The 26,967-nt window shown below is 34.3% G+C and overlaps 3 protein-coding genes across 3 annotated transcripts in view; 2 read left to right on the top strand and 1 right to left on the bottom strand.

Annotated features, from left to right (window-relative positions):
- LOC127702748 (uncharacterized) overlaps nt 1-15,287 on the top strand; it is a 28,853-nt gene extending 13,566 nt beyond the window's left edge. The window contains exons 2-3 of the mRNA XM_052207054.1: nt 13,426-14,509; nt 15,281-15,287. Coding sequence (XP_052063014.1) covers nt 13,434-14,509; nt 15,281-15,287 — 1,083 coding nt within the window. The 5' untranslated portion in view covers nt 13,426-13,433. The remainder of the gene's footprint in view (nt 1-13,425; nt 14,510-15,280) is intronic.
- The window catches only part of LOC127701324 (mitochondrial ribosome-associated GTPase 2-like), a 560,717-nt gene that overhangs the window by 277,070 nt on the left and 256,680 nt on the right, over nt 1-26,967 (bottom strand). The gene's annotated exons all lie outside the window — the stretch shown is intronic.
- LOC127701299 (uncharacterized) lies at nt 20,690-22,350 on the top strand. Its single transcript, XM_052205174.1, has one exon. It carries the CDS (start codon nt 20,694-20,696, stop codon nt 22,269-22,271), a length of 1,578 nt encoding a protein of 525 aa, XP_052061134.1. The 5' UTR covers nt 20,690-20,693; the 3' UTR covers nt 22,272-22,350.

The following is a 26,967-nucleotide window of genomic DNA, read 5'->3' as shown; positions in this document are numbered from 1 at the left end:
TCATTATTAGTCAATGATATGTTCTAAATATTCAAGCATTTTACTTTGCAATGAGTACAAAGGGGGATAAATTTTAATATATGCAGCCTCCTCCATTTATAACTGCTGCTTCCTTTGAATCTTAATTAAGAAATAAGATAAAGCAAATGTTTGCGTTATTTCGCAAAAGTTTGCGTTATAACGCAAAGGTTTGCGTTATTTCGCAAATGTTTGCGTTATAACGCAAAGGTTTGCGTTATTTCGCAAATGTTTGCGTTATTTCGCAAAGGTTTGCGTTATATCGCAAAGGTTTGCGTTATTTCGCAAAGGTTTGCGTTATATCGCAAAGGTTTGCGTTATAACGCAAACATTGGAAGAAATATTAAAAAATAAAGTTGTGTGACGTTAATACGCTTCCGTAAATTTGAATATTCTATACAAAGAAATTTTTTTTTATGGGTTCCAAGTCATACTGGAATCCATGGAAACAGAGTTGTAGATCCGAAAGCAAAAAATGCCCTGAACGACCCAATATCTAATATTCGACATATTGTTTTCTTTCTTATATTGTGGTTATATTTAATTCCCGTCAATTCGCAGACAGTTCAATATTATAGAAGTCGAACATTCTACTTGGTAAATAGATTTACTGTCAACTCGACTTTTAGAAATCGATGATCCACCTCCTTTCAATTCTTGTTCATTTAATGTCTCCATATCAACATTGTATGAGATGTTATTCCGTGCAAAGACCTATTGGTTTTGTTCTGATTATTTTTGTTTTTTTTTTTTCTTCCGCCAATTTTTTTTCTTGCGCTGTAATTTTGTTTCAAAAGATGTCGCTTAGTTTTTTTGTATATAATATCATACAGTCTTTACGCTTTTGAAACTGACCCTGTTTAACCAAACATTTTTCTGTGTAAGAGTTATCTCCCCGAACACTGTTTTTCTTGTTATGAGATCTCCTCGCAACCGTAAAAGAAAGTGACAAATTTATTTTTCCGAAATGCTCATTATATCCTCAGGATGTTACTTTTTTTTTACCGAAGCTATCTGGAGACTTCATATGAGAGTTATTCCCCCTTATGCATTTGATATAAGTGATATGCATTTCTGACTGGTAAACCATAACTGATAGAGACCTAAGGTCTTTTGATTTGAGGTCCTTGGTCCAAAAAAAAAGAAAATTAGGTCAAGGTCAGAGGTCAAGGTCATATTCTAAATTTAGATTTTGGCTTAATTTCACTTCTTTTCAAAAAACGTATAAGATATCGACAACATATTTTTACTAAATTGTTAGTTGCGACATGTCGTAACACATACATTTTGGTTGAAAAGGTACGCTAACATTAAATTGGAGTTTTCTCCCCTCTTAGATTTAAAATTACGCGTATGGTGATATAACTCATTCACCATATATAATAAAGACCTAGTGTCTTTTGATTTGAGGTCCTTGATTTATGACCTTCAAATTACCCTCAAGGTCATAGGTAAATTTGACGTTCTAGATTTTGACCTTTGCTTTTACTTCATTGGTATACATGATAAAGCCATGAGACTTTATGCATTAGGTTGCAAGCTATATGACCTTGGAAAAGCCAACCGGAAGCGACCTTGTGTAAACCGGAAGTATCTATTTTTGTACTTGTGTAATGTACAAGTATATAGAACCCTATATTTTTGGAATCAATGTCAGGTAAACTATCAAATAATACCGGAAGTGACATTTTTCAAACCTGAAGTAACAAATTATCTTCCTTATTTAAAAAAAAGTCTAGAAACCATATATTTTTGTAAACAAGCGTAGAATAAGCTATCATTTGACGCTGGAAATAACATTTAAAACCGAATTTTAATATTTTTGTATCAAAATAGATCTTTTCGGGTGGAAAGACCTTCAATTGTTCTCTGAACAGTTGGTTTTTAATTGTTCATGTATTTATTACTTGTATGTAATGGAGAAGACGTTCTAAGTTGAAAAACTTGTGGCTGATCCTACTGTCATTGTTTTTGGACAATATGAATGTTTAAATTATATAAGTCGAAGAAAAACTGACAATTTTATGGAGCAACAAACGATATTTAAATCCGCAAAATAGGCAATAATTTCATCGAAAAAAGAAAGTCGAGTACACCTTTTTAGGTTCAGGCGTGTTTGAGTTCTCTTTTCTGTCTTGAAAACGTATAAAAGAAAAATATTTGATACATCATCTCGCTTCAGATCCTATTATTTTTATATATTTAGTCTGTAGGTTGATACAATAACATTAAGAATTTACAGTACTAAAAGATGAAATATATGAGTCAGGTAAAATACCTTTCTAAGGGTCATAACAACAGAGTAGGTGTGTTCGAATAACAATTTTTTACTAAAAGTACTTGACAAACTTTTCTGGTGGATCTTAAAAATGCAAAAAATCAAAAAAACTCCATTTTTTGTGTGTATAATCTAGGGTAATTAGTCTTCAACCTCTGAAAATTTTTAGTCTGCCCTTCCTAGAAATATTTAATTAGAATTCTTTAAAATATTTTTGAACTTTCGAAAATTCCCCCCGACAACCGCTGAGACAGTAGTTTTAAGTTCACCAAATGCATAAAAGTACATTAAATGATGCTCAATAGCTAGTAGATACATTTGTCTTTTAAAATACAACAGACGTGTAAGGATCGTAATGATACTATGTGGATAAATTTATCGGTTTTCAAGAGCTAAATTGACAGCGCGTCATCACTACAATGGCTTCCATTTTTATGATTATAAAAATTAGGTGGCGTAATAACTCGAATGATTCAGCGCCCTCTATCGGTCAGTGTCCTCTCGAGGCGATCGATAGTGAGTCGGAATATAACGACTGGATTAGTCGGGTTAGTGGCGTAATGGGGAGATGATTTTGACGAATAAGTGTGAACATTTCATTTACTAAAAAAAATAGGTGGCGCTCGAGTCGTATCCGTATATGTTATAAGACTTAGTACATAAACAGTTGCGATTCGCACTTCGATATTCCTAAACAGTTATTAGGTAGGTAATCAATAAGATTTCTTAGCGTAAATTTGTAATCATAGCCTTTTTAACAATGCCACATTATCATTTTACAATTGTTTACAATTCGAAAGAAATTAGATAAGATGTACCCTTTGTTGTTACAAAATCTGCCGCCATTCCCACTGGCGATTGTACGCTCAACTGTAAAAAAATAGACAACATTTATACTGCAATACTACTAATGAACTTTCTGGCAATTTATTTTGATATAATATTAATTATAAACAATTACAAATATTAAGTACTGTTACAACTCTCAGGATGTGTTCGACCTGTGATTCATTTTTTTGTTGTTGACAAGTGAATGATCTATTTCCAAAATGTAATAGCGAAAAATCGTGTAAAAAGAATGTTGACTGCGAAAATATTGTCTGGAGTTGCCACAAAATCTCAATTTTCATTAAATGTAATGAACTAGTACTACAATTTAATTGTGTTGAATGGTCAGGCTTCCTCTTGATATGTATTTTGAAAAAGGCATTTCTACCTTATTTATTTTTTAGCTGGTTGGTGTTTTGATATGATTGCACTTTGAAATTTCCTAATGTTCATCATAATCCTGTCAACACATATTTGTTCGGCCTAACAGAAATTCCCCTGGAAACTTTGTTTTAAACAATGCCATAATATCTGCTCATGTTGGAACACATATTCTATACTCTTTATTCCGTAAGGAACACATACTGTAATATTTGTTTCATTGGAAATAATATTACAGAATAATTCGCTAAGGTATTGACAAAATATGAATTTTGTTTACAACGCAAAATTAACCGAGTACGGACAAAAAATAACTGCCAGTGTGCACATGGAAAAGATTTAAGGATCTGGATCTAGATAAAACAAAAAAAGATTAAATGAATTTTATGTTCCAGGTAATTAGAACCCTAAGTTTATTTGATTTTGACGTGTATTTTTTTCCGTTACTACAAAATGTACAGATGGTGCCGAAAAAAGGATATATGTTTGAGAAATTCCCCTCATGTAGTAAGTGTAGTGAACTGTATTGATTGACATGGACAATAGATGGACAATAGATATCTGCTCAATATATCATTCAAACTGTATAACTTAGTGGACCATATCAAGTGAAAATTCATATCCAGGTGTTTGTTTATTTTACCAATGATCGTCTGCAGGCTTGAAAAAAATTAATCTTAGACGTAGTTTGCACTTGTGAAATATCGACATTTCCTGGGATCGATTAAATAAAAAGTCAAATTTAATGTAAACGGGGAAAGATCTGTCCTCAATCAGAATTAAAATATAAAAATAAGAAGATGTGGTATGATTGCCAATGAGACAATTCTCCTAAAGAGACCAAATGACACAGAAATTAACAACTATAGGTCAGCGTACGGCCTTCGACAATGAGCAAACCTCATACCGCATAGTCGGCTATAAAAGGCCCCGAAATGACAAGTGTAAAACAATTCAAACGAGAAAACTAACGGCCTAATTTATGTAGAAAATAATGAACGAAAAACAAATATGATACACAGCAACAAACGACAACCACTGAAAAGTCTACCTCAAGAGGTAGTTTAAAACAATCGATCTTTTTTTTTTCAAATCGACCTTTTTCAAGTGTTCGATCGCGTTCGATCCTTCGAAAAGTGAAAGTGATATATTCAGATAATTCGCGAATGTTCGACAGCCGACATTAACGTGTTTAAGAGCAATGAATGGGACACATGGGATGGGAGTAGAGGAGAATCGTGAAGTATTAAAGATACTATCCTCTTAATTGAAAACTTTGGGGTGGGGGCGTGCGTTTAAATGTTCATTGTAAAATTATGTTATAAATGGGTGTAGCGGACGAATGTTTACTTGACCCAGCCAATAGCCACACTTGAACCAATGGGTGGCCATATATAAGAAATTATTGCTTATATTGAGGTTTTCATGTTTTTCAGTTTTCTAAATGGCTGCTGATGAGAGGATTTCGGATCAACTTAATGCTTGGAGGTATCCTGTTTTTACTGTTGGCCCAGATGAAGAAGCTCTCCAGCGAAGAATTTTACAGAATATATACCTTGAAAACATAAATATAACAGATTATGATTGGGATGCACATTGCTCTACGGTTGATTCCGTTCTTGATAAAATATTGCTCGGATTAAAAAAGTATGCGAGGAAGGAATATGAAGGATTAATTATTCATGGTAACATAAAGCAAGGAAGTTCAAGAGAAGGTCTGAACGTAAATGACGCTCTAGAGTTTGACTGTTTAGTTAAATTTGAAATAGAAGGCATGCAAGTGACAGAATGTCCGGTCTACGATTATTCTGGCGAGCAAATGCCCGAGTTCATTAAATTACGCGTCGAAAATCCAGAATATTTGTTAAGAATCTATCCTTGGTTGAACTGCTGTAAGATTTTTACAAAAGCAGGATTTAATGATACACATTGCTATATTAATACAAAAATTTACAAGAAAAGGTTTTCAATGCATTGCTGGACAAAACTCGTGAACAAATCTATGAGCGATTGCCACTTGAAGATAGAACTGTTTATACATATCGACGGTCTGTTAAACCACCATCGTTCCCGATACGTATAAGTTTAGACCGGGAAATATTATATGTTCGCGATTTGTACATTAGAGTAGAAGGTGAAAGTGCCAAACGCCCGGGCCAAAAAGAATATCTTAAGCTTCCAACGTTGGACATTGATATTGTTACCGCACTGCTATTGCGTACGGACTACGTTCCCAATCCGTATACAGTAAATTAAAATATTGTTAATGGCGATAAGGAAATGACTTGCGCAGTTTATGGGGTGATGAAATGGACTCCAGACTGCGTGAATCTGACCAGACAATTGATCATGATTATATCTGGAGGGAATCTACATGTGGATATGAAAAACATATCAATGACGTTGGACGAAGAAATCCAAGTCAACGTTACTTGATGACAGCATGTCGTATTGTTAAATCTTATGTCACGTGGATAAAATTGAATCATCGAGACACAAGTCAATTACATTGTGTAGCTGTTTCGTACTTCTTAAAAAACATATGTTTTCATTGTATTGCTCTACTGACTGTTCCAAGCAAGACCAATTCACTGTCCGGAGTAAAAGAAGCACTCGGATATTATCTGCAGTTTCTTGAATTGCGCATTCAAAATCGCAATCTTCCCCATTTTTTCTATGGAAATCCATGGGTTCATGTTATGTTCCCTAATTGCACATTTGGAATAATAAGCCGAAAAAGAATCTATATAGAAGAATATATAAGAATACATTCATGAATGCTGAAAGAGCTTTTCGAAACATGCTGCAGGATTTAAAAGGATTGTATACAGAATTTGACTCATTGGATTCTGACCGTGTAGGGCCATTCAAAGAATTACTTGGTCTGACGCATGAGTATCGAGTGCCAAAGAAAACTATCTTTGAGGCTATTTCAACGTGTGTACTGTTTGTCTTGTGCGTTATTGTTTCTGGCATATTAGTAGCTTTACTAACACGTGACATTAAGAAGTCTTTATCTTAATACACCAACAATGCTTTATTGTGAAATTGTAACACATTCGTTTCATTTAATCACTTTTGTCATCCATTTTCGCATTTCTGTTAAATCTACGGGATAAACCATTAACTTATTGTTATCTTGTGTATTATTTGTTAAATTAGATTTTCTGACAAACTGTTAATTGCGCCAAACAATGTCATGCACTTCTGAAGACGCCACATACTTATTACATATAAAAATGTTCTGTTGTTTTGGTCATGTATTAAAATAAATTGTAGGATATGAAAATATCTTAAGCCACGGGCGGATCCAGGAATTTTAAAGGGGAGGGGGGCGTAATCTCATTTCACTAAATAAATATTGCCGAGCGTAGCGAAACGAACATTTTTTGGACGATTTCATGCTCAAAAATGATATATTTTCTAATTAAAAGGGGACGTACGCCCTCTACGCCCCCTTTTGAATCCGCCACTGTTAGCCGGGAAGAAAACAAGCTTTAATAGCTAGAAGAATGGGCATTTACATGAAAAAATGTATTTGTTAAATAAATATCAATAAATGGAGATGGGATGTAAACGGCAATGAGACAGCTTAACCTAATGATAGATAAACAAAATATCCATGCATGTTCTTCAAAGGTGGTCATGAGCCATACATCATATGATGAGATCATATGACACACTTTAAAAAGACAAAGTGTGAATTATACCAATAAAGATCAACAACACAAAATTATGAGTGTAATCATGTGATTATTTTTAAACGTCCGCAGTGACGTTGGACGTAGAAATCCAAGTCAACGTTATTTGATAACATCGTGTCGTATAGTTAAATCTTATGTCACGTCGATAAAATCAAATTGTCGAGAGAAAAAAAATCAATTACATTGTGTAGCTGTTTCGTTCTTCTTGAAAAACGTATGTTTTCATTGTATGGCTCTGTTTGCTGTTCCAAGCAAGACCAATTCACTGTCCGGAGTAAAAGAAGCACTCGGATATTATCTGCAGTTTCTTGAATTGTGCATTTAAAATCGCTATCTTCCTCATTTTTTCTATGGACATCCATGGGTTCATGTTATGTTCCATAATTGCACATTCGGAAGTAATTAGCCGAAAAAGAATCTATACAGAAGAATTTGTAAGAATACATTCATAAATGCTGAAAGAGCTTTTCAAAACATGCTGCTGGATTTAAAAGCCTGGATTGGATTTTGACCGTGAAGGGCCATTCAAAGAATTACTTGGTCTGACGCATGCGTATCCAGTGCCGAAGAAAGCTATATATGAGGCTTATTCCTCGTTTGTACTATTTGCCTTGTGTGTTTTTGTTGTTGGCATATTAGTAGCTTTAGTAACACGTGACATAAAGAAAAATCCTTATCTTAATACACCGGCAACAGTGCTTTATTGTGAAATTATAAAACATTTCATTCAATCGCTTTTGTCATCTCTTTTCGCATTTCTGTTCAATCTACGGGATAACACAATTACTTATTGTTATTCTGTGTATTAGTGGTTTATATAGATTTTCTGACAAACTTACATATCATATACTTCTGAAGACGCCACATACTTATTACATATATATAAATGAAATTAAGTGTCCTGTTGTTGTAGGCTATGAAATTATCTTATAATCACGAGGCGGATCCAGGCATTTTAAAACCGAGGGGGACGAAATTTCATATAACACTGAATAAATTTCGCCGAGCGTAGCGAGTCGAACAAATTTTTGGTCGATTTCATGCTAAAAAATGATATATTTTCCAATGAAATGGGGACGTACGTCCTCTACACACCCCCACCCCCTGAAACGGTATTTACATTAACAAATGTAATTGTTAAATAATTATGAATAAATGGATATCCATACATGTTCTTCAAAGGTGATCATAATCCATACATCATATGATGAGATCATATGACACACTTTAAAAAGACAAGACTTAGTGTGAATGATACCAACAAAGATCAACAAAACAAAATTATAAAGTTAATCATGTGATTGTTTTTATCTGGCTATTCGAATATTTCGTCTTTTCGATTTGTTGAAAAAGTGGTATCAAAATACAAAAAAAAAACCCACAAAAATTAATTACACGGAGTCGGTATTGCCGAAGACAAAAACCAATATTGAAACTTTAACAAATTATGAAGCAGTATAAAGCAGGTACTAAAGGTAATCTGAATGTGGTATATATAAGCATTGTATGAACAATTTTGTACGGTATAGAGAATACAACACTAACTGTCAACAACTCTGGTATATGTGTATTTATCAGAACAAGATTCCGACATAAGGATCCGAAAATCACATTGTGTTTCGGGGCCTGCTCGGGGCTGCCTCTTGGTGTGGGATTTCTCGCTGTGTTGAAGACCCATGGGTGGCCTTGGGTTGACTTGTATATTTTGGTTGGGTTGTTGTCTCGTTGACACATTCCCCGTTTCCATTCTTTATTCTATACATGTAGCTGTCAAAGATACTTTTGTAAAAGAGACAAAAGACGCAGTTTTGGAATATGTAACTTCTTTCTAAAAAAAAAAGGGTTAATCATACACAAATCAATCAAGTTAATTTAGGAATAACATGCTGACAAATATAACTCTTTTTAATGTTTTTTACACGAAACTCATTGTGCAGTAGATGGGAAATTGATTACATAAAGTTTGAATTGTGTGTATAAAATTTTATAAATAATCGTGTCCATGAACCAATCTTAGCAAAACCCACTATTATTATCGCCTATACGATATTTTATTTCTTGTCCTAATCTTAGTTTTTAAAATGATTTTCCATGTATCGCTGTGTATACGTTATATGCAATTTTATATGTCTTCAATTAAATGTTTTTTCTCAAGGAATTCAGAATCAAACAATTTAACAATTCTTAAAAAACAAACCCTACGCCTCTCCAAAATATGGATGGCAGATGCCTGAAAGTACAACTTGATGCCATACTTACCCGGTTAAAAAAAATTTCAGGTGCTCTCGTGACAGGCTATGCATGATGATAAAATGAAGAGGAAGCACATTTTTTTTAGAAACATGTACAATATCCAGCTGATATCTAAAACTACAACATTTGTATCAAGGCTGCATGCAGGTAAAAAAGTAAACTTGTGACAGACAAGGCTTCCGTGCTCATACCGTAAAAACACACGCAATAACATTCCTGAAAACTCTTCCTTTATTTTTTGTCACAGCGGTATAGCTTATTGTAGAATAACGTCTTTCCAAATTAAAAAAAATCATATTATGATCTCCTATGCCAGGAAGTTACCATAATGCCATAGAAAGACATCTATAACATGCTTATTTTTGCGTTGTAGTATTCAGATATATGTATACATTGAACAACTCGATTGTTAACTATTTGGTATATATGTTCACTCTCTGCTTGGGGTTGAATCAAAAAGTTAACAAAGGTCAAAATTATTTAATTTATCACATAAAGCACATAGCATATCACATTTCTGACTAATTCATGAGATATTTTCCTAAGTTAAATGTGCAATTGTGCCTATATCACCCTAAACCTTTGCGAAAGACGAAAAGTTAGCACTTGGTATGCTAATGAATATGATGAGTCTTGTATAGACGAAACGCGCGTCTTGCGTAGAAAATATTATAAGCCTGGTACCTTTGATAAGTATTTACTTTGGGGCTAACACAGTGACATATTTTGTGAGATGTCGATAATTTGCAAGTATATTTCATTGGTCAACTTGATTTATTTCTTATGCTTGATTTGTTCAGTACGGTATACATTTTGTCTTATATCTAACAGTATATCCTGTTTTATTTTAAAAAATGAACAATGTCGCTCTCATGAAAGAAATTTAAGCGTGCCTGACTTTGCAACATATAGACTCTTGTGAATAAGTATCACATAACTCTTTCAAATCCTGCAGTCAAAATACCGGGACCCTTCCTCATGCAGTGTATAACAAAGTTCGGGTACATGTATGCTTTGTTTATTAAATGCGAAGCAAACCTGAAAATTCTGTTTAAAAAATCAGACGACACGACCGTTTATATATATAATTCTTAAGAAATTAGAGAAACATAATAATTTTGTAACTCGCAACTCGACATTCGTAACTCGCAACTCGACATTCGTAACTCGCAACTCGACTTTCGTAACTCGCAACTCGACTTTCTTAACTCGCAACTCGACATTCGTAACTCGCAACTCGACTTTTTTTACTCGCAACTCGACATTCGTAACTCGCAACTCGACTTTCGTAACTCGCAACTCGACTTTCTTAACTTGCAACTCGACATTCGTAACTCGCAACTCGACTTTCTTTACTCGCAATTCGACATTCGTAACTCGCAACTCGACTTTCTTAACTCGCAACTCGACATTCGTAACTCGCAACTCGCCTTTCTTAACTCGCAACTCGACATTCGTAACTCGCAACTCGACATTCGTAACTCGCAACTCGACATTCGTAACTCGAAACTCGACCTTCATAACTCGCAACTCGACATTCGTAACTCGCAACTCCAAAAATGACGATTACCAGTCTACAAAACAATACATATAAAAATAAGACTGAGTAACACGACCCCCTCCCCCCTAAAAAAATCGGGAATGATTGTGCAAATGAAAAGACAACATGTTAGATTTCATAGGCGGATCCAGGTGGGAGCGGGCCCCCCCCCCCCTTTTGTGGGAAAAATTTGGTTGATTATATAGGGAATCACTGAAGCACGACTGGAGAGGGCCCCCTCTTAGGGCAGTCAGTGCCGATTGAGCCATCCGTTTTGCTGAAAATTCGGAAAACTCGCTCCTTTATTTATGCAGAATGTCATGGGTCAATAAGTGTTAACATTTCATTTACTAAAAAATATAGGTGGCGCTCGAGTCGTATCCGTATATGTTATAAGACTTAGTATATAAACAGTTACGATTCGAACTTCGATATTCCTAAACAGATATTAGGTAAGTAATCTCAATAAGATTTCTTCGCGTAAATTTATAATTATAGCCTTTTTAACAATGCCACATTATCATTTTACAATTGTTTACAATTCGAAAGAAATTAGATAAGATGTACCCTTTGTTGTATCATTGCTAAACATGACTGTGGCAATATACAAAATCCGCCGCCATTCCCATTGGGGACTGTCCTCTCAACTGTGAAAAACAGACAACATAACTGCATGCAATACTACTAAATTAAATGAACTTTATGGCATTTTTTTTTAATATATATTAATTATAAACAATTACAGATAGTAAGTACTGTAACAACTCTCAGGGTGCGTTCGACTTGTGATCATTATTTTGTTGTTGACAAACAAGTGAATAATCTATTTCCAAAATGTAATAGCGAAAAATCGTGTAAAAAGAATTTTGACTGTGAAAATATTGTCTGGAGTTGCCACAAAATCTCAATTTTCATTAAATGTAATGAACTAGTACTACAATTTAATTGTGTTGAATGGTCAGGTTTCCTCTTGATATGTATTTTGAAAATGGCATGTCTACCTTATTTATTTTTTAGCTTTTTTGATATGATTGCACTTTGAAATTTCTTAATGTTCATCATAAGCTTGTCAACGCATATTTGTTCGGCCTAACAGAAATTCCCCTGGAAACTTTGTTTTAAACAATGCCATATTATCTACTCATGTTGGAACACATATTCTATACTCTTTATTCCGTAAGGAACACATACTGTAATATTTGTTTCATTGGAAATAATATTACAGAATAATTCGCTAAGGTATTGACAGAATATGAATTTTATTTACAACGCAAAATTAACCGAGTACGGACAAAAAATAACTGTGCACATGGAAAAGTTTTAAGGATCTAGATCTAGATAAAAAAAAAAGATTAAATGAATTTTATGTTCCAGATAATTAGAACCTTTATTTGATTTTGACGTGTATTTTTTTTCCGTTACTACAAAATGTACACATTGGTGCGAAAGAAACGAAGTTCGGATATATGTTTGAGAAATTCCCCTCATACATGTAGTAAGTGTGGTGAACTGTATTGATTTACATGGACAATAGATGGACAATAGATATCTGCTCAATATATCATTCAAACTCTATAACTTAGTGGACCGTATCAAGTGAAAATTCATATCCAGGTGTTTGTTTATTTTACCGATGATCGTCTGCAGGCTTGAAAAAAAAAATCTTAGACGTTACGGTAGCTTGCACTTGTGAAATATCGACATTTCCTGGGATCGATTAGATTAAAAGTCAAATTTAATGTAAACGGGAAAGATCTGTCCTCAATCAGAATTAAAATATAAAAATAAGAAGATGTGGTATGATTGCCAATGAGACAATTCTCCTAAAGAGACCAAATGACACAGAAATTAACAACTATAGGTCAGCGTACGGCCTTCGACAATGAGCAAACCTCATACCGCATAGTCGGCTATAAAAGGCCCCGAAATGACAAGTGTAAAACAATTCAAACGAGAAAACTAACGGCCTAATTTATGTAGAAAATAATGAACGAAAAACAAATATGATACACAGCAACAAACGACAACCACTGAAAAGTCTACCTCAAGAGGTAGTTTAAAACAATCGATCTTTTTTTTTCAAATCGACCCTTTTCAAGTGTTCGATCCTTCGAAAAGTGAAAGTGATATATTCACATATGAAAATAATTCGCGAATGTTCGGCGGCCAACATAAACGTGTTTAAGAGCAATGAATGGGACACGTGGGATGGAAGTAGAGGAGAATCGGGAAGTATTAAAGATACTATCCTCTTAATTGAAAACTTTGGGGTGGGGGCGTGCGTTTAAATGTTCATTGTAAAATTATGTTATAAATGGGCGTAACGGACGAATGTTTACTTGACCCAGCTAATAGCCACTCTAGGTCTAGCCATATCTAAGTAATTATTGGTTTGCTTATATTAAGGTTTTTATGTATTTCAGTTTTCTAAATGGCTGCTGATGAGAGGATTTCAGATCAACTTAATGCTTGGAGGTATCCTGTTTTTACTGTTGGCCCAAATGAAGAAGCTCTCCAGCGAAGAATTTTACAGAATATATACCTTGAAAACATAAATATAACAGATTATGATTGGGATGAACATTGCTCTACGGTTGATTCCGTTCTTGATCAAATATTGTTCGGATTTAAAAAGTATGCGAGGAAGGAATATGAAGGATTAATTATTCATGGTAACATAAAGCAGGGAAGTTCAAGAGAAGGTTTGAAAGTAAATGACGCTTTAGAGTTTGACTGTTTAGTTAAATTTGAAATAGAAGGCATGCAAATGACAGAATGCCCGATCTACGATTATTCTGGAGAGCAAATGCCGGAGTTTATTAAATTACGCGTCGACAATCCAGAATATTTGTTAAGAATCTATCCATGGTTGAAACGCTGTAAGATTTTTACAAAAACAGGATTTAATGATACACATTGCTATATTAATACAAAAAATTTACAAGAAAAGGTTTTCAATGCATTACTGGACAAAACTCGTGAACAAATCTATGAGCGATTGCCACTTGAAGATAGAACTGTTTATATATATCGACGGTCTGTTAAACCACCATCGTTCCCGATACGTATAAGTTTAGACCGGGAAATATCATATGTTCGCGGTTTGTACATTAGAATAGGACGTGAAGGTGCCAAACGCCCGGGCCAAAAGGAATATCTTAAGCTTCCAACGTTGGACATTGATATTGTTCCCGCACTGCTATTGCGTACGGACTACGTTCCAAATCCGTATACAGTAAATATTGTTAATGGCGATAAGGAAATGACTTGCGCAGTTTATGGAGTGATGAAATGGACACACAGACTGCATGAATCTGACCAGACAATTGATCATGATTATATCTGGAGGGAATCTACATGTGGATATGAAAAACATATCAATGACGTTGGACGCAGAAATCCAAGTCAACGTTACTTGATGACAGCATGTCGTATTGTTAAATCGTATGTCACGTGGATAAAATTGAATCATCGAGACACATATCAGTTACATTGTGTAGCTGTTTCGTACTTCTTAAAAAACATATGTTTTCATTGTATTGCTCTACTGACTGTTCCAAGCAAGACCAATTCACTGTCCGGAGTAAAAGAAGCACTCGGATATTATCTGCAGTTTCTTGAATTGTGCATTCAAAATCGCAATCTTCCCCATTTTTTCTATGGAAATCCATGGGTTCATGTTATGTTCCCTAATTGCACATTTGGAAGTAATAAGCCGAAAAAGAATCTATATAGAAGAATATGTAAGAATACATTCATGAATGCTGAAAGAGCTTTTCGAAACATGCTGCAGGATTTAAAAGGATTGTATACAGAATTTGACACATTGGATTCTGACCGTGTAGGGCCATTCAAAGAATTACTTGGTCTGACGCATGAGTATCGAGTGCCAAAGAAAACTATCTTTGAGGCTATTTCAACGTGTGTACTGTTTGTCTTGTGCGTTATTGTTTCTGGCATATTAGTAGCTTTACTAACACGTGACATAAAGAAGTCCTTATCTTAATACACAAGCAATGCTTTATTGTGAAATTGTAACACATTCGTTTCATTTAATCACTTTTGTCATCCCTTTTCGCATTTCTGTTCAATCTACGGGATAAACCATTTACTTATTGTTATCTTGTGTATTATTTGTTGATATAGATTTTCTGACAAACTGTTAATTGCGCCAATTACATGTCATGCACTTCTGAAGACGCCACATACTTATTACATATATATAGATGAAATTAAAAATGTTCTGTTGTTTTGATCATGTATTAAAATAAATTGTAGGATATGAAAATATCTTAAGCCACGGGCGGATCCAGGAATTTTAAAGGGGAGGGGAGGGGGGGCGTAATCTCATTTCACTAAATAAATATTGCCGAGCGTAGCGAGACGAACATTTTTTGGACGATTTCATGCTCAAAAATGATATATTTTCTAATTAAAGGGGGACGTACGCCATCTACGCCCCCTTTTGAATCCGCCACTGTTAGCCGGGAAGAAAACAAGCTCTAATAGCTAGAAGAATGGGTATTTACATCATAGAATGGTCAGATATTAATAAGATACTTAATAAAAGTTTGATACATAACTACTAATCATTAAAAGAGACGCTTCTATCCAGGTGTTATTAAAAAAATTCTCTGTTGTCTGACTACTTTTAAGGTCTGGTTTGGACCGTTCGACGCCAGAGCGCATTTCATATAGAAATCATGAAAGTTGTTGCCCCAAACTTTGGGAGGCGAATTTCTATATCCCGAAATCTTCATAGATCTATTGTTATGGAGACATCATGCATCATTCGATCCTTTTTAATTCCACTCTACGAATCAGTAACTTATTTCACGTAGTGGGGGCATATTGGCCCAAAATAAATGGTGGTATATATAAATTCGATGTGAACAAACATAACGGTGTTACAGAATTGTGAGAGTTCTCCAACACGTGCTGTTGGCTTATTTGTGATGAAATCAGGCAACAATTCGCAAGCTCAGAAAATTGTCGGACTGCTGTTATTGCAAAAAGAACTTAACGTTGTCAATTGTAACATGGGTATTCCGTTTATCAGTCAGTTCGGTAGTGACTGCGAACGCAACTGTTTACAAGTGATGAATCAATTTGTATATGCAACTTTGTTAAATTCCATTCAGAGTGAAACGAAAAAGTCGATATTATTAATAATATAAGTAGTCTTGTTTTGAAGAACGGGTTAGATTGTTAAATATGTTATGTTTCTGAATTTAAAACACTATAAATTTCAGATGAGCTTGGTTATTATTATAAACATCTGATAAAACTGGCAAAAGAAACGTTCAACATGAACAACAAAACAAGAGTTGTTAAGCCCATAATTTAGGAAACATATACTTTCTAACACCGGGTTTGTACTAACATGAGCAACAGGACGGGTGACATATGTGGAGTAGGATCTGCTTACCCTTCCGGAGCACCTGCGATCAGCCTCAGTTTTTGATGGGGTTTGTGTTGCTTAGTTTTTAGTTTTCTATGTTGTGTTTTGTGTACTGTTGTTTGTCTGGTTGTCTGTTTGTCTTTTCTTTTTTAGCCATGGCGTTGTCAGTTTATTTTCGACTTATGAGTTTGAATGTCCCTTTGGTATCTTTCGCCTCTCTTTTTCTAAGCCACAAACCCAAGGAATGGAAATGGAAGGACAAATACTTAATGCACCTTGGAGAGGTGTCAAAATTTTGAGGATGATTTCTTAGGATAAAAATTGAAAGATAGGCACTATTATTATAAAAAAGGTAAGATCAACTTGATGTATTTTATGCAGGGCATACTGAAATAACCAGAAACTCCTTAAAGGGATCAACCTTAAAATACGGAAAGGTGGTTGGATGGTCGTATAAGGTCACACTACATATGTTGAACTGTAGATATGAGACATTGCATGGAATAGGCCACCAGGACGTTCTTTTTCGTGTTTCATAATGTATAATTAAACAAAAATTGAGATGAAATATATGATATTATTTACAATTTCTAATCAATATTGTTTAAAATATCAATAGCTTATCTTGCAGTTGTTGATATTTATTGATGAAATATATCTGGTGGTTTTTTTTTCAGATATACTTTTTGATTCAAGGCGTCCGTTCGGCTATGTATGATTTTTTTCAAAACCCACAGTCAGATCCGGTCAGAATATACTATAAAACCCAACGCCTCGAGATGGCAGAACCCCAGTCGACCTTATTTAAAAAAAAACTACATACGTCGAATTTCTATTAATTTGTTCTCGTCCTGAATATTTATCAAATGTTTGCCACTGGACGAAAATAAAACAATAATCAAATCTGATCGAAATTATTAAAAGGAAGATGATAGAAAAACCATGTAGAAAACTAGTTAAATCCCTCAAAATGTTCATGACTTGTATCAATCCCTTGTAAAATATTCCCCTTTACTAAAAAGATTGAAATCCAGAATCCAGAATCGACCCCTGGTATTTTAGGGGGTATCATACTCGTCTAAATCCTTAAATCCAGAATCCGCCACTATATAAGAGGTATAATACTCACAGGCACTTGCCTCTGAAAAAATACCTAAAGTATATACCTTAATATTATGGTATTTAAGGTTTTTTTTCAGAGACAAGTGCCTGTGATAATACTCCCATTTACTAAAATCCTTAAATCATGTATCCGCTTTTGGTACACGTTGATGATGAAAACAATCCTAGCTATATTAAGCGCGTGGTACGATCGTCACCCTAAATTATTTCGACCATAAAAGTCCCATGCCTGGGTTACTCCAATGCGGAAGTAACTATTACAAGTGATTGTTATATTATTTTAGGCAGTTTGGTTGGAATGAGGTGCACAAGACAAGACAAAAAGGTCTATATCTTGACAAATATGTCCATAATCCTGGAACAACAGTTTTGAAAATCATTAAACAGAAAAATAATGTAAATATGCAAAACATCGTGAAAAAAATTCACATCAAACTGGTATAGGTTAACAGGCAGTAAATAAAGATAAAGGACGCCACCTAGTTTTCACATCGAAATGATACTTAGAAGTAGATCAGACTTCTGTTTATTATAAAATAAACTTGAAACAGTGAGAAACGAATGTTAAACTAAAGCGAGATATTTTGTGCAAAACTTTTAAATTTGTGATGGAAGTTCTACGTGTAATTTTATGCAAAGGGTGTACTTCATTCATACTGCTTTGAAAAATCTAGAGTCACGCAGTACCCTAAATAATGTCATTATGCATTATAAGTACTCCAACACCATATGTATCTTGCCGATTATTGCACACCAAAACAATAGTCGTTAGATATTGGCCTTGCCTTTATGGGACCAAATAATCAGTTGTGTAAATATTAAAAAAAAAAAAAGATGCAGTACACGATCAATCTTTAAACATGTTATATAACGTGAAATGTGCTCCGAACTTTCGAATGGTACAAATCGAAAGGGATCTGCCTGCATTTATACCATTGTGTAAAGTTTAACACAGTCACTTAAAAATCATCATGATGATATGACGGACGGACAGGCGGACAATGATATACCATAATATGCCCGTCTTGTACGTGCGTATTAAGATTTACCTGTATAAAGATAACCAACAATCAATCAATGTTAGTGGCGGATCCAGAAATTTTCATAAGGGGGGAAGGGGGGGGGGGGGGGGGAGGGGGGCGGGGCACTGACTGTCATAGAGGGGGCCCGCTCCAGTCATGCTTCAGTGATTTCCTAAATGATCGACCAAATTTTCCCACAAAAAGGGGGGACCCGGGCACCCTACCCCCCCCCCCCCCCCCCCCTACTCCGCTTCTGAATGTTTAAAGATAATATTAACCTTCAATTTGCTTATCAATAGATGGCGCTCGAGTCGTTTCTGTTACACGTCATTATAGAAATGATTTGCACTTCGAAATCTCTGAAAAGATGCATAAGATACATTAGATATTATAGCTAGGTAAGTAATCTATTGTTTGCATAATATTTCAATAACTTATAACTAACAATACTACGTTATCATATTACAACTGCATTTAATTCAATAGCAAATTAAGTAAACCGAAATCGAAAGTAGAAAAAAAATATTAGCTTTTTAAAAAGCTTGAACGACCTCAGTAAACTGTAATAAACATGATATAAAGGATAAGGTACATTTTGGGGTTTATTTGGTCCAGTGAATATATCAAATATATACCAAATATAAAACGTTTTACTTGATGAAAAAAGGATTTTCAGAAGATTTGAATATTAGCCAACCCTTGACTATGGGGCTACGTTTGCGCTCTATACTATTTCTATGCTTGTACAAGTCAAATAGCGAAGTTTTTGCATAGTTTCTCAATTTTACTGAATTTATTGTCCTTTTATGGCTGTCTAACTAATGAAAAGGGTATACTTCAAACCATATCAGCATTGTTTTATGAAAAAACATACATCCAACACTTTATTCTGAAAATCTGAGATATTTTGAAACATATTGATTTTAGGGCCAAGCAGTACATTGTCACTGAAACGGATGTCTTCATTTTTAATTAAAATTTTACTTTTAATAGTTGGTTTGATAATTCCTCTGGCAACAAAATTTTCTTCTGAATTTTTATCAAATTTGATAAATATAGCAGGAACTTAAAAAGATTGATGTGTAACTGTCCTATTATTCACATACTGGAACATCAAAAGATATCGTTGAATAGGCATATTACGTGCACACCATTATGCATACCCTTTCATTCAATCTTTATGCAACTTTTGGAACAGAAGTCGTATTTTGTAAACAAGATTGATCAATAAACAATCAAACAGCAATCAAATAAATGAAAAAGCATTTTATAAGTTTTTTTTGCTAGCTTCAACAAAGAAATATTTCAGGACGGCCATGGATCGGGTTATGAACAATTTAACATTTGGTATATTTTGATTTTTATTACTATGACCGACTGAATCATTTTAATAAACGAAACATTCCATGTTCCTTTGTAATTTCAACCAAAGACGAAGAACTTGATCTTCCTTCACTACATTGAATACCGACCATTGGTACCGTTAAATAATGTTATTTATTACATAAGTGTCCGTAAAAACAACGTTTTTTTTTGCTGGGTCATACAAGTGCTCGGCGAAATGCCTTTAGCGCCAGACTCGGTGACTGATGTCCTGTAAATGCTTACAGTAAAGTGATTACCTACAGCGACAGACACTAATGTCTTTAATTTTCTACAGCGAAAGCCTCTGGTGTCTACAGCGACGATAACTCCTGCATAATGATTGCCTACAGCGACAACCGCTTATTTCTAGTATTTGCCTACAGTGACAGCCAATGATTTATGGTGAATGCTTTTTGCGATAACCACTTATGTCTTGTAATTGAATACAGCGACAACGATAGTGACTTATGTTTAATAATTAGTCACAGCGACAGCCACTAATATCTGGTAACTGCCTACGCGACAATCTGTGATGTAATGTGATTGCCTACAGCGACAATCACTGATGTCTGGTCATTGCCAACATCAATGGTAAATGATATATCTTGCCTACAGTGACAACCCTGTGACCTCTGGTTATTACCTGGAGGATAGTTTATGTAATAACCCTTTGTAATAATTATATTGAAGAGTGTGTAAATATCCTATTTAATCTTCTAGTTCCATTTTACTGATGTTCGTTTAGTATGGGTTTTTCGTTTCTTTTATTTCAGGTTTTTACATGGCAGCTAACGAAAAGATTGGGGATCAGCTTAATCAGTGGCGGTATCCTGTTTTTACAGTAGGCCCAGGTGAAGATGATCTCAAGCGACGAATTTTACATGAAGGATATCTTGCAGGCATGAATATAAGTGATTCCGAGTGGGATGTCCATTGCTCTGCAGTCGATTCAGTTCTTGATACAGTACTGCTCGGGCTAAAAAAGTATGCAAGGGAGGAATTTACAGGACTTATTGTTCATGGTTATGTAAGACAAGGAAGTTCAAGAGAAGGACTGAGAGTAAATGACGCCCTGGAGTTTGACTGTTTAGTTAAATTTGAAATAGAAGGCATGCGATGGACAGAATGTCCGGTCTACGATTATTCTGGAGAGCAAATGGTCGAGCTTATAAAATTACGCGTTGAAAACCCAGAATATTTGCTAAGAAACTATCCATGGTTGAACTGCAATGATATTTTTACAGAAACAGGCTTTTATGATACAACTTACTATATTAATACACAAAATTTACAAGAAAAGGTTTTCAAATCATTGCTGGACAAAACTCGCCAACAAATATGTGAGCAGTTACCGTACGATGATAGAACTGTTTATGCATTTCGTCGGTCTGTTAGTCCACCGACGTTCCCGATACGTATAAGTTTAGACAGAGAAATATCATATGTTCGCAATCTGTACAGTAATGTCACTTTGGAAAGTCGAAATCAATCGTTTAAGACAAATTACGGACATCTCCCAACGCTAGACATTGATTTTGTTCCTGCATTGATGTTGCGTAAGGATTATGTTCCCAATCCGTATACAGTAAATCAGGTCACTTATGGCGAAACGGAAATGACTTGCGCAGTTTATGCAGTTATGAAATGGGCACGCCGATTGCATGAATCTGATCAGACAATTGATCATGATTATCTCTGGAGGGAATCTACATGTGGATATGAAAAACATATCAATGACGTTGGACGCAGAAATCCAAGTCAACGTTATTTGATGACCGCATGTCGTATTGTAAAATCTTATGTCGCGTGGATGAAATCAAATCGTCGTAACACAAATCAATTACACCGAGTTGCTGTTTCGTACTACTTGAAAAACATATGTTTTCATTGTATTGCTCTACTGACTGTTCCAAGAAAGACCAAGTCACTGTCCGGAGTAAAAGAAGCACTCGGATATTTTCTGCTATTTCTTGAATTTTGCATTGACAATCGCAATCTTCCCCATTTTTTCTATGGAAATCCATGGGTTCATGATATGTTCCCTAATTGTACTTTTGGTTGTAACAAGTCGAAAAAGAATCTTTATAGCAGATTAAGTATGGGTACATTTGTTCAAGCTGAGAGCGCTTTTCGAAACATGCTTCAGGATTTAAAAGGAATGTATAAAGAGTTTGACAAATTGGATTCTGATCGTGTAGGGCCATTTAAAGAATTACTGGGTCTGAGTCATGCGTATCGAGTGCCGCAGAAAACTGTTTGTGCAATACCTTGTTCATTGTCTGTAGTGTTAGCTTTGTGCGTTATTGTTGTTGGTATAGTGGTAGCCGTAGTAACTAATTTAATGAATAATAGATCCTGATCTTAATTGACCGACAACAGTATACTATATGTTGTGAAATGGTTACACATTTGCTGCAATTAAACGCTTTTGTTATCTCTTTTCGCATTTTTCATTTTTTCATGAGATCCAAAGTACGATTACATGTAATTATTGATTTACTAATTTGCTTTATATATGTGCTAAATAAATATTTTCTGTGATTTAACTTCTGAACACGCCACATACGTATTAAATATAAGTATAAATAGATAAAATCAGAAGTTTCCCGTTGTTTTTGGTCCCTGTATTAAGAATAAATGTAGGCTAGAACAATTTCCGAAGAGGGGACAAAAATTCGGGAAGAAAACAAGCTTTTAAAGTTTTATAAATGGAATTTAAATGAAAAAAGAATTTGAATATATTTATAAGTAAAAATAGATGGGATATTTTACCATTGAGACAGCAACACAACAACTAAAATTTACCAAATTATATACCAAAAGGTAACAATAATCATGTTCTTCAAAGATGACTAAGATCCGTCCAACAGATGGCACTCTTTGAATAGACATTGTCAAGCGTTTATACCAACAAAAATAATGAATACATTTTCACATCACTAAATGATAAGCATATCCGTGTGACTGGTGTTTACGGAAATATCTAGTTCAGTCTTTGAATTATCTACCTTTTCAATTAGTTTTAAAATTATATGGAAATTTAAATAAAAAACACTACGAAATCAACCGCATTGGTCTTATCGTAGATAAAAAGCAACATTTTAACTTCGATAAATTAAACAAGAAATGAATGTAAAAGGATGCTGTTAAGAAGTATCTAAGAAAAAAGTTTAAACTTTAATAAACTTATAAAGCAGATACTAAAACAAGCTAGATATGGTAAAAAAAACTATTTCAGTTTTGCCCACAACAATACATTAATTTCTGTCAGTTACTCTGACATTGTATATATTTATAAGAAAAAAAAGTAGATGTGGTATAATTTCAAATTGCACAACTATCCACTAGAGACTGAAGGGCTTGGACGAAAGCAACTAAAGGTGTACTGCCTGCAACAGTTAGAAAACCCATACCGCATATTAAGCTATAAACGGTCCAGCAATGACCAAATGTGAAACAATTCAAATGTGAAATTCAACGGCCTGATTTATGCTAAACCAGTAAACGAAAAGACAAATGACTTAAAGCCAGACGTCAAATAACGAAAAACATTGAATTACAGTCTCCTGATTTGGGACAAACAAGTAAACAAAGTGGCGGTGTTTAAAAGGTTTGTGAGTGTTTCAATCCTCCACTTATACCTATATGGTATGTGTCAGAAATGTAAACCAGTAGTAATATATATATATACAGCATGTTGTGTAGATGAGAAAAATATGATGCACGTCAGAAAATGAAAATTCTCTTTTTGGACACTATTCAGCAATATAAAAATAAGGAGATGTGATATGATTGCCCATGAGACAACTTTACACCAGATTTAAAATGACGTGCATGTAAGAAACTAGAGGCCACCGTATGGCTCAACAATGAGCATAACCCATACCGTATTGACAATGTTAAATAATTCAACTATTTTTTTTTTTTATTAAGACAAAACAATAAACAAATATGACAGACAACAACCAACGACAACATGATAAACATGAGTGTAAGCGCCCAATCCTCCACTTAACCTAGGACAGTAAATCAGTACGAAAGGACTAGATTCATCAGATCGGCAAGAAGCACAAACAAAAAACTACCAAAAAGACAAAGACATACATCAATGTTCTACCCGTCCATGTTGCATTTTATGAAATCTAATTCAAAGCCAATAGCAAGTATCAAACCAATCATGTTTTCCCAGGCTAATCACTAATCTGTACACGCCCAACGGATCCAACTGATTTGGTGTAAAGACACTTAAACAGCCGGAGAAAAGCATGCATGAACTATGCAATTTGTTCATCAGAACAACATTCGGAAGGAGGACAGAAAATGGCTCAGAAACTCTCAAGTATATCACAAGATCTGTGTTTTAGGTCGTTATTGAGTTAATGGGTATAAACAAATACTAAAACAAAGGTATCAAACTATTCATGATTAATTTTCATAAAAAAACAGCTCAATATTTTGAAGCTTTTAGGTTTCCTTGCAACTTTCTCATACACAACACTTCATGAGTTTCCTAACATTAAAATCTGAAAATAGAAAAGCTCTGAATTTTCTGTATGCATATCCTCAGAAGTATTCAAAATCTTAGAACGATTAATCAACTCTAAATTGAAGCAACATTGAGTTTCTATTTGCACTCAGTATACAACCTCGCCTATAGTTGACTTTCCGTATCCGTGATTAATGCTATTCAAAGACAGCGCTTTAAACACTACAGGTAGGTATATGAAAATAAAAGGTTATATATGTTTTCCATTTTGCTTGTGACGGATGATAGCAACCAAGTCTTTGTCAAGTTTTTTTTTTTTTCTCAATCAAATTTCGTTTAATATTGAAGACATTGTTTTATCTTTGTGTTTTTAAATGGTAAAACGTAAAAGGAAAGGCATCGTTGACAATAGAAGAAATTAGATCACCAGAATCTGTTCCCTTATTCTATTAAGTTGGGTACTTATAACATGCAAATACGTCGAACTAAAACTTCCACTCCACACATATTAGATGGTGGATTACGAATTGTTGAAATTTATTTGGTAGAACTAAAAAATATTTATTTAACCGTAAGGATACCCTGATAGTCTGTAAAAATACTGAATCAGACATCATATATCTAAAAATAAGTGTTGATTTTGAAACCAAATCCTGACATAAGGGAAGTCGTGTCTCCCTGTCCATTCGGTTAAAAGACTCGGGATATACTTTGTACAGACAATTTTATGTACATTTTGTAATTGTAATTCATAATTTTGTTTTTGATGGTTTATTAACATCAGTATAAAGTTTAACTCGTATTCTTTAATTTTCAAACTTCTATCGATTTCACGCGGCAAAATCCTGGAATAGTCTGTGTTGTTTTTATCAAATGCATATACTTATATAAAACTAAGGAGATGTGGTAGTATTGCTATTGAGACAACCATAACAATGATCTATAAAGAAATATAATAAATAAATGCGACTTATCATCGGGTTTTTACATAACTGTTGGCACTAGTGAAGAAAGTACTGTTCATCCGTCCGAAGTACGCGTGTTCACCACCGGTATATTGGTATTGTTAGCTCACCTGGCCCAAAGGGCCATGTGAGCTTATGCCATCACTTGGCGTCTGTCGTTGTCCGTCGTCTGTCGTTGTCGTAAACTATTTCAAGAATCTTCACCTCTGAAACTACTAGGCCAAATACCTTCAAACTTAAACTGAATGTTCCTTAGGGTATCTAGTTTATAAATTGTATCCGAAGTTTTTATCCATCAACAAACATGGCCGCCATGGCTAAAAATAGAACATAGGGGTCAAATGCAATTTTTGGCTTATATCTCAAAAATTAAAGCATTTAGAGTAAATCTGACATGGGTAAAAATGTTCAATAGTTCAAGATCTATCAGCCCTGAAATTTTCAGACGAACCGAACAACCCATTGTTGGGTTGCTGCCACTAAATTGGTAATTTTAAGGAAATTTTGCAGTTTTTGGTTATCATCTTGAATATTATTGAAGATAAAAATAAACTGTAAACAGTAAAAATGTTCAGCAAAGTAAGATCTACAAAAAAATTAAAATTACCAAAATTATCAGTTGACCCCTTAAGGAGTTATTGCCCTTTAAAGACAATTTTATACAATTTGTTCATCGTGTTTGCTAACATTTAAAAATCTTCTCCTCTGAAACTACGTGGCCTAATACTTTTAAACTTAAACTGAATGTTCCTTAGGGTAACTGGTTTATAAACTGTATCAGAAGTTTTGATCCATTAACAAACATGGCCACCATGGCTCAACATAGAACATAGGGGTAAAATGCAGTTTTTGGCTTTTATCTAAAAAAAATATAGTAGTTAGAGCAAAAGTGACATAAGTTAAAGTGATAAATAAGTCAAGATCTATCTGCTATGAAATTTTCAGACCAATTGGACCACCCATTGTAGGGTTACTGTCCGAAATAGTTTATTTTTATGAAATTTTACTGTTTTTGGTTATTATCTTTAATATTATTATAGATAGAGAGAAAGTGTAAATGGCAAAAATGTTCAGCTAAGTAAGATCTACAAATAAGTCAAATGATCAAAATAGTCAATTGACTCCTTAAGGAGTTATTGCCCTTGAAACGTTTATTTTTCACATTTTTTCGTGCAAGTCTATTACTTTTTTCAAAAATCTTCTTCTCTGAAACTAATGGGCCAAATACTTCCAAACTTTAACTGAATGTTTCTTAGAGTATCTAGTTTATAAATTATATCCGAAGTTTTGATCCACCAACAAACATGGCTGTCATGGCTAAAAATAGATCATAAGGGACAAAAGCAGTTTTTGGCTTCTATCTCAAAAACTACAGCAGTTAAGAGCAAAAGTGAAAGGAGTTAAAGTGATGAATGGGTCATGATCTATCTGTTATGAAATTTTCAGACAAGTTCGACAACACATTGTTTGGTTACTGTTGGAAATAGTTTATTTTTACTGTTTTTGGTTATTTTCTTTTATATTATAATAGATAGAGAGAAAGTATAAATGGCAATAAATATTCAGCTAAGTAAGATCTACAAATAAGTCAACATGATCAGAAT

This window comes from Mytilus californianus, unplaced genomic scaffold (genome assembly GCF_021869535.1).
Source record: "Mytilus californianus isolate M0D057914Y unplaced genomic scaffold, xbMytCali1.0.p SCAF_5, whole genome shotgun sequence".
Taxonomy (NCBI): Eukaryota; Metazoa; Mollusca; class Bivalvia; order Mytilida; family Mytilidae; genus Mytilus; species Mytilus californianus.
Note: the sequence above shows the minus strand (reverse complement) of the source record. Positions and strands in the feature narration are given on the sequence as shown.

Excerpts from the sequence above, each read along its gene's own strand:
- LOC127701299 (XM_052205174.1), top strand. The coding sequence starts at position 20,694 with ATGGCAGCTAACGAAAAGATTGGGGATCAGCTTAATCAGTGGCGGTAT.